Source organism: Sorex fumeus, unplaced genomic scaffold, assembly GCF_029834395.1.
Source record: "Sorex fumeus unplaced genomic scaffold, SorFum_2.1 ptg000218l, whole genome shotgun sequence".
NCBI classification, from domain to species: domain Eukaryota; kingdom Metazoa; phylum Chordata; class Mammalia; order Eulipotyphla; family Soricidae; genus Sorex; species Sorex fumeus.
In genome coordinates, this window is record NW_026606275.1 from 1,952,335 (window position 1) to 1,961,199 (window position 8,865).

Genomic DNA, 8,865 nt, shown 5'->3' on the forward strand with positions numbered 1-8,865 from the left:
CTCATTTTCGGTTATCTCCCGCCTGATGAGTGCTCGTCTCTGCCCCCTCCTGTTTGCCCCCTTTCTTCCAGGCTGAATTTACGATGCCCCCCGTTCTGCTTCCGTACTCCCCACCCCACCCACCCACCACCACCCACCCCTCTCCGGAAAGCAATTTCTTCCCCCCTGGCTGGGAAACAGCCCAGGCTTCCTCTCCGACAGAGCCTGACCTGCAAACGGGCCTGTCCCTGTCGCACCACCTTTGTAGGTTTTTAAGGAAACAAAGGAGCAGTGACAACAAAATGGGGAGAAGAAGCGGTGAGAGCGGGGGCAGCAGCCTGCGAGTGTCCCATGTCTCCCAAGAGGTAGGCGGCCGCCCCTGGTGGCCTCCCCAGCCCTCCCGCAGGCCGCCTGGCTGCGGGCCACCTGCGCCCTGCTGCTCTGAGCCAGCAGCTGGCCTGCTCTGCGCCCGGGGACGCGCCAGCCTCTTCCCACCTCTCTCCCGTGCCCTGGGTGGCCTTGGCCCACACGTGGGCAGTGGGGCACCGGCCTTCCGGGGACAAAGCGTTCGTGCCCGACCTCAGCAGCATGGTCCCCCCGCCTCCCTCCACCCCGAGAGCTGAGGACGTTTCTCTCGGCGTCACGCCGCTGGAGGACGCTGCCTTCCCTCCCTCCGACAGCCCTGACGCATGGTGCTGTCCCAGGCAGACAGCGGAAGTTTACTCTCCTGCCTGTCAAGCCCAGCTTTGAATTTGGGGGGTTTTGTTTTGTTCTGGGGTGACAACCAGCAGTGTTTAGGACTTAGTCTTGCTCTGAGCTCAGGGATCACTCCTGGTGGTTTGGGGGACCCTCGGGTGCCAGGAAGGCCTTGTACAGGGTAAGTGCCCTACCTGCTGTATTATCTCTTTGGCCCCACCTTAAAAATTTTTTTTGTTGGGGGAGGCGTGTTGGATCACACCCAGCAGCAGTGTTCAGGGGTTAATTTCTTCTTCTTCTTCTTCTTTTTTTTTCCTTTTTGGGCTGGAGCGATAGCACAGCTGTAGGGCATTTGCCTTCTGCACAGCCGGCCCAGTCGAGCCGGTTCGATTCCTCTGCCCCTCTCGGAGAGCCCGGCAAGCTACCGAGAGTATCTCGCCCGCACGGCAGAGCCTGGCAAGCTCCCCGTGACGTATTCGATATGCCGAACACAGTAACAACAAGTCCCACAATGGAGACGTTACTGGGCCCGCTCGAGCAAATCGATGAACAACAGGAGGACAGTGCTACAGTGCTTTTTGGGTCACACCCGGCAATGCACAGGGGTTACTCCTGGCTCATGCATTCAGAAATCACTCCTGGCGGTGCTTGGGGGACCTTATGGGCTGCTGGGAATTGAACTCTGGTCGGCTGCGTGCAAGGCAAACGCTCTATTCACTGTGCTATCGCTCCGGTCCCAGGGGTTAATTTCTGACCCTGTGTTCAGGGTGGCAGTGCTCAGGGGCCCATATGTGGTACCTGGGAGTGAACAGGGGTCAGTTATTTGCAAGGCAAGTGTCTTCCCTGGTCCCAGCTCCAACTCTAAATACTTTGTAAGCCTTTTTCTCCCCGTCCATCTCAGTAGGGCATGACGCTAATGCCACTCCATGTCCTTTGTCAGGCCTTTCTCATTACAAAGAAAGACAACCTGAGTGTTCTCCTTAGCACAGCAGTAGGGCGTTCGCCTTACACGCGGCCAACATGGCCGACCCGAGTTCGATTCCTCCGCCCCTCTCGGAGAGCCCGGCAAGCTACCGAGAGTATTCGATATGCCAGACACAGTAACAACAAAGTCTCCAATGGAGACGTTACTGGGCCCGCTCGAGTAAAAAAAAATTACTTAAAAAATTAACTTGATTTCCCTCTTTTCCAGAATAAATGATTATGATCCTCTCTATATACTTTTCCCCTACAAAACCAGCACACAAATCAAACATATCTAGCAGGCATTAACCTTTGCCAATTAATTTTTGTTTTTATGTTTTGTCAGCACCTGGCCATGCTCAGGGATCAGCCCTGGTGGTTTCAGGGAATCTTAGAGGGTGCCAGGGATTGAGCCCAGCCTGGCCGTGTGCAAGACAAATGCCCTTCCCAGGGTACAAGGGCCTCAACCCCTGGATTCTCTCCATCCTCTTGAGCCTTTTCTGAGTGTTGGTCAGATCTGGCACTGGGAAAAGATTGGGAAAAGCACCAATCGATTGGTGCTGAGTTTAAAGTGAGGATGAGAGATTTTTGTTCGCGTCCAAGGAAGGCATTTTGAGGCTCTCAGCATTGTGGCACTGTCCTCCCATTGTTCATCGATTTGCTTGAGCGGGCCCAGTAACGTCTCCACTTTGAGACTTGTTGTTACTGTGTTTGGCATATCGAGTACATCAGGGGGAGCTTGCCAGGTTTTGCCGTGTGGGCGAGATACTCTCAGTAGCTTGCCGGGCTCTCTGAGAGGGGTGGAGGAATTGAACCTGGCTCGGCCTGGCCGACCGCATGCAAGGCAAATGCCCTACCACTGTGCTATCGCTTTCAGATCTGTCAGATATAGAGAAAATTTGGTTGTTGTGCCAATGTGTGGGAGGGACATACTGAAGTAGACTTAAATTTTTTTTTTTTGTATGCAGGGAGCCAGAGCAGTGGGTAGGGCATTTGCCTTGCACACAGCTGACCCAGGGTCAATTCCCACATTCCACTGGGTCCCCCAATCCTGCTAGGAGTGATCCCTGAGCACAGAGCCAGGAGTAAGCCCTGAGCATTGCCTGGTGGGCACTACCTCCTCCCCCCTCCCCCCACCTCTTCCCTACAATATACGCATAAAAAGCTCTGGGCATGCTCCCAAGTGCCAAGGGGTGGGCTCCTGCTGTGTTCCAGGGACCCTCCGAGCACCTTGACCCCTGCACTGTCCCTCCAGCCCACTGTATTTCTTCACCCCTTTATGTGGTTGGCCTTGTGCACCATGACTTTTAGCCTAATGGAAATGAACTCCTGAGGCGGGAGACGGTGGCACAGGTGACCGTCCGGCTGGCAGAGGCTGCCCGTCTCACACCCGCCGGCTGGCCTCTGGGCAGTCTCTTGTCACGTGCAGCCACCGCACCTGGACTTCTTCAGCTTTCTGACCGTGGCGCTTACCCTGACATCGATGTTGTTTTAGAACTTACCTCACTGGAATTTGGATCCCGAAGTCCCCGCGCCCGAAAGCAAGGCCCCCCTCTCTGGAAGGGAGAGCGCAGCAGGTGGTAAGAGAGGCATGCACACCTTCGCGCGGGATGCACGGACACGTCTGTTCCTCCTCCTGACTCAGACAAGCACTCAGACTCAAGGGGGGGGCTGCTCGAAAAATAAATGTATAATCATACTTATGTAATTATTAATTATATTTTTTCCCATGTGTGTATTCTTTCAGGCAAAATCAACAAGGTGAGGAAAACTATTTAATTTTTAATAATTCACAGAACACTTTTAAATTATGTGATTTAAATTTTTTTTCTTTCCTTAAACTTATATTTCATTTCTGTAGAGTTCTTCCACTGGAAGTGTTTCCTATTTTACAATGATGCAGACTAGCCACTAATTACTATTTGTATTAATTTATATTACTGTTATACGAAGGTAGTGAGAAAATTAATCGTTTATTCACTTTTTGGATTAAAACACCTAACTAGCAGTAGATAAAGAAATTTTTTTTTTTTTTTGCTTTTTGGGTCACACCCAGCGATGCTCAGGGGTTACTCCTGGCTCATGCACTCAGGAATTACTCCTGGCTGTGCTGGGGGACCATATGGGATGCTGGGAATTGAACCTGGGCTGGCTGTGCGCAAGGCAAATGCCCCACCCGCGGTGCTACTGCTCCAGCCTCCATGAAGATAATCTTAAGGCGATTTGAATCTCAAACGACTCATTTTAATGTTGCTGAGTTCACATCTATGGCTGATTCTTGTCATTTCTGCTTCAGTCAATAAAAACAAATGGTTTCTAGATGTACTGAAGTGAGTCTCATAGGAATCTACTATATAATGATTAGAGCAAGAATTACATGCAAGAGTAGGGAACAGAGATAGATTGTGTTTAAAAGTCTACTGCCACTTTGTAGAGCCATCTGGAAATTCCTGTAGAGCAACTGATATTAGAACTGAGCTTGCCAGAGCATTCTCCCAGAAGATCACAGGTGGGATTTTATTATCATCATTGTATTATTATTATTACTATGTTTGCAGTGCCTGGGATCAGACCCAGGGCCTCACACATCCAAGGCAGGTGCCCTACTACTGAGTTCCATCCATGCCTCGCTTTTGAGTCATCATATTCTTTTTTTTTTTTTTGCTTTTTGGGTCACACCCAGTGATGCACAGGGGTTCCTCCTGGCTCTGCACTCAGGAATTACTCCTGGCAGTGCTCGGGGGACCCTATGGGATGCTGGGAATCGAACCCGGGCCGGCCGCATGCAAGGCAAATGCCCTACCTGCTGTGCTATTGCTCCAGCCCCGAGTCATCATATTCCTAAAGCGTAATTTTTAAAGGTCAGGCTGGACGCTGGAGAGATACTACAGTGGGTAGGATGTTTGCCTTGCATGTAGCCGACCCCGGTTTGCTATCCCCAGAACCCTAAATTATTCCCCAAGCCCCGCAGGGAGTAATCCCTGAACACTGCTGTATGTGGCCCCAAACAAAACAAAACAAAAAAAATAAAGAAAAAAGAAAAGAAAAAGTTAAATCCAGGATTCTAATCCAATATTGTCTTCGGTTTCTGTTATCAGAACAGTAAACAAGGGCCATTTCACCTATGGAGTTACCCTCAGAAGGAAGACAGCCCCTCGGAGAGCAGGTGAGAGAACCCCGAGTCAGGGGGGCAGTGGGTATTCAAGTACATAACTCGTCTCAAATACATGAGGAGGCGGGGCTGAGTGACAGTACTGTGGGGAGGGTGTTGGCCTTGCACGCGGCCAACTCAGGTTCGATCCTCGGCACCCCACATGGCTCGTGAACACTGTCAGGAATAACCTCTGAGCACTGCTGGGTGTGACCCCAAACAAAACAACAACATTAGACATGAAAATCACTGTGGGGAATTAAACCCCCAGAGGGAACAGCCAGTGGGCTTCTGGTGAGAGAGCGGGCAGCTCAGAGCCTACTGTGGCCTGCAGTGAGGGTGTGGACGGAGAGTCGACACTCTCCTGAAGGAAAGAGAACTACCACAGAAAAGCGACAGCAGTGAACCCCCACCGCAAGTTCTGTGCGGCAGGGGCTGTCCTGCCCGTTCCACAGAGAGGGCACTGAGGCGGGCAACCCGGCTGTCGGAGTTGGGTTCGTATTTTGGTTGGAAGGTTTGTTTTCACAGCTGCTGGTGGCTGACTTTAGTGTGCATGGCAACCAGTGAGATTCTTTCTTCAAACACAGGTTATAGTGGGGTGAGGGTGATAGGGTGTTGGCCTGGCACGCAGCCTGCCTTGCATGTGGCTGACCCGAGTTGGATTCCCAGTACCCGCTATGGTTCCCGAATCACAGAACGAGGAATAAGGCCTGAGCACCACCAGGTGTGGCAAACAAACAAAACACCGAAAGAACCATAAACACTGGTTCATTTCTTGGAAGAGAATGTTTATGGGGCCCGGCTGGGTCGCTCTTACCTGTTGGGGTGGCATGTCTTCACGGCACGCCGGGAGGCAGTGGTGGAGCTCCCAGTGGGGCTGGGAGGTAGGAAATTTACGAGAACAAGAATCTCACCTGGGAACAAGAATTTCAAGGCAAGAAGTCCCAAGAGTTGAACTGGCTTTAATCCCGTGAAGGGCAGAACATACACGGAGAGGCAGGGCGTGTGGCGCCCGACCCACTGCATACTCACCCTCTCTGGCTCCTTGGTTCTCCTTGGATTGCAGTAATTTAAAACACACACACACACACACACACACACACACACACACACACACACACACACATACACAGAGTGGTGGAGCTGGAGGGACGGCACAGCAGACAGCACGTTTGCTTTGCATGTGGCAAATCCAAGCTCAATCCCTGACACTTGATATGGTTCCCCTAGTCTTGCCAGGAGTGATCTCTGCACAGAGCCGGGAGTAAGCCCTGAGCACTGCCAGGTTTGGCCCCCAAACAAAACAAAACAAAACAAAACAAAAACCTCCAATGGCTGGGAAGATAGTACAAGGGGTAAATCTTGTGTGCGGGCCAAACCTGGTTCAATCATTGGCACTACATAGGGTCCTCTGAGCACAGAGCAAGGAGGGTTGGCAGGACGCAAGGCCAGTGCCGTATCCCTCTTCTCTTTGTGTATGAGTGTGTGTGTGTGTGTGTGTGTGTGTTGTATGGGCAACACCCGGCAGTGCTCAGGGCTTACTCCTGATTCTGCACTCAGGGTTCACTCTTGGCAGGCTTGGGGGACCATATGTGGTACAAGAAATCGAACCTGGGTCACCCATGTGCAAGGCAAGTGCTCTCCCCGGCCCAACGCTTGTTCTTTCCCTTGGGCCCCAAGGAGCATTTCTTATGTAACCATTCTACTGGGCTCTCCTTTCCTCCGCCCCTGGCTGGCTGCTCCGGGTGGCCCTTTCGAGCTCATGGCCGCTCATGACCAGTCAGCCATTTGACTTGGACATCTGTGCACAGACAAAGGGATGCCAGGCTAATATTTTAATCCCTATGTTGAGAAATTGCATACAGTTGTCTGTAACCAGAACCTATTTACGAACAGTAGGGCTGGAGCGATAGCACAGCGGTAGGGCATTTGCCTTGCACGCAGCCAACATGGCCGACCCGAGTTCGATTCCTCCGCCCCTCTCGGAGAGCCCGGCAAGCTGCCGAGAGTATCTCGCCCGCACGGCAGAGCCTGGCAAGCTCCCCATGACGTATTCGATATGCCAGACACAGTAACAACAAAGGCTCCAATGGAGACGTTACTGGGCCCGCTCGAGCAAATTGACGAACAACGGGAGGGCCTTTACCTTTACCTTTACCTAGACAGTTCTGTTAGCAGAGAGCCAGAGACCATCAGCCACTGAGAACTAAGCATTACCCAGTCTCAGACAAATGTTTGTCATCCACGATCATTTTAACGGCACTTTTTTTTTCCCCTTTTTTGGTCACACCTGGCGATGCACAGGAGTTACTCCTGGCTCGGCACTCAGGAATTACTCCTGGCAGTGCTCAGGGGACCCTAGGGATGCTGGGAATTGGGAATCGAACCCGGGTTGGCCACATGCAAGGCAAATGCCCTACCCGCTGTGCTGTCGCTCCAGCCCCGTTAACAGCACTTTTGATCCCAGTCAATAACCCATTCATGAATCAACTTTTCTTTTTCTTTTCAAAGGGATTTCAGAAAAGGTCCCATGGAAAGTGGCTTTAGCATAAGCAGTGGCCCCATCAAGCTCTTCACCCTGAGAGGCCTGCCTGTCAACCCGTCCGTGGAGAAGCCAGTGCGGTCCTATGCTGGGCTGCAAATGCCCTTGGGCCTGTGCTGGCCCTATGCCGACGGGGACTTCTATAAGGACAAAACCGAGTCTCCCATGGCTTTGTTTTCGGGGGCCGGGAACCACAGTGGGGAAGCTCTACCCGGCCCAAGCTGGGATCTGAAACCGAGAAACAGCATTGTCGAAGAAGTTCTGACAGATGAGAGTGACTTATCAGAAAACGAGAAGGCAAACGATACTTTGCTCAGCTACTTTAAAAAGATGGACCTGAATTTAAAGCCAGAAAAGATCGACACCGTGGAGGGCTCTTTCACAGAGGGAGCGAGCAAAGCATTTCCGTATCCGGATTTCCTCCCCCCTCCTCTCAACACGCTGGACCTGCACAAATTGGCCTTCTCCAAATCAGAGAATTGGAAAGTCACCATGGAACCTCTAGACGGCTCTATGGATCCCCTGATCACTCGCTTGCTGGAAATGGAAAGATTACAGCACAATACTGTACAGAAAGAGAAGCCTCGGCCTCAGAACACCTTCTGTCCAGTGGTCACGGAATGCTCCTCTTCCTCCAGAGCTGCCCCCAAAACCAGACCACTGAAGCTGTCTGACCCCTCGAGCCTTCAGACACCTGGTGCAGATAAAAGTCGGGAAAAAAGGAAAAACAATTCTGCTTCGTGCAAGTTTGAACAAAGTCCTTCGAAATGGAACTGGAGCAGCTCTGGCAAGTATAAATGGAACGCAAGGCCGTCCTCTCTGAAAAGTTCCTCCACCACCAAGCAAGTGATCGCCAGTTATGACGACTTGAAGATCTCCAAGAGCTCCACTTTGTCCCCGTACCAAGACACGTCAGCAAAGCCTCCGGCCGTCCCGACCACCCAGTCACTGGTTAAAATGGTCTCCACGCGGTGCCTCCCGCCCAGGTCTCCAGGCCCAGTCTCCCCCATCCCTCTGCCTTTCCCTGAGTACCAGAAGGAAGAACTGAAGGTACCACGGACCAAAAAGAAACTTTACCGGAAAAGCATAGCCCTGAACAGACCCTTCTGTATTCAGAAGCTCAACTGCTTGTCACCCACATTCATCATCGCCAAGGACAAATGCTCACCCATCGACCAGAAATAACTTCATCTGCCTTCCTCTGTCTCGTGTGAGCACATCTTTTCCCAGAAGCCCGTCTAAACCACGGCTCCTCACCCCCAGACACAGGCAGGAATAAACGCACACACCGACCGATGGTGGGGAGGGCACCTGGTGCTGGTCAAGATCACTGCTGAGACCCTTCGCTGGGCCCGAGAGCTTCTGTAGAGAGCTCAGACAATCTTTTGGACCTTCTGTTTCAAAGAAATATTTCTCCTTAGTAAACTAAGCTATTCATTCAAAAGATTGTTTACGTAGTAGTGGTTGTTTGCCAGTGTCATGTCATCACCAATAAAATGCTATCATTGACTCATCGTTGCTGTTTGTTTTTTAA

The 8,865-nt window shown here is 51.6% G+C and overlaps 1 protein-coding gene across 1 annotated transcript; it reads left to right on the plus strand.

Moving 5' to 3' along the window:
- The first annotated feature begins 266 nt into the window (after nucleotides 1-266).
- On the plus strand, nucleotides 267-8,516 carry FAM217A (family with sequence similarity 217 member A). The gene is made up of 6 exons (XM_056108545.1): nucleotides 267-344; nucleotides 3,134-3,218; nucleotides 3,386-3,399; nucleotides 4,073-4,147; nucleotides 4,737-4,804; nucleotides 7,301-8,516. The coding sequence occupies exons 1-6, from the start codon at nucleotides 282-284 to the stop codon at nucleotides 8,514-8,516; spliced, it is 1,521 nt and encodes a 506-aa protein (XP_055964520.1). The 5' UTR covers nucleotides 267-281.
- Nucleotides 8,517-8,865: the final 349 nt, after the last annotated feature.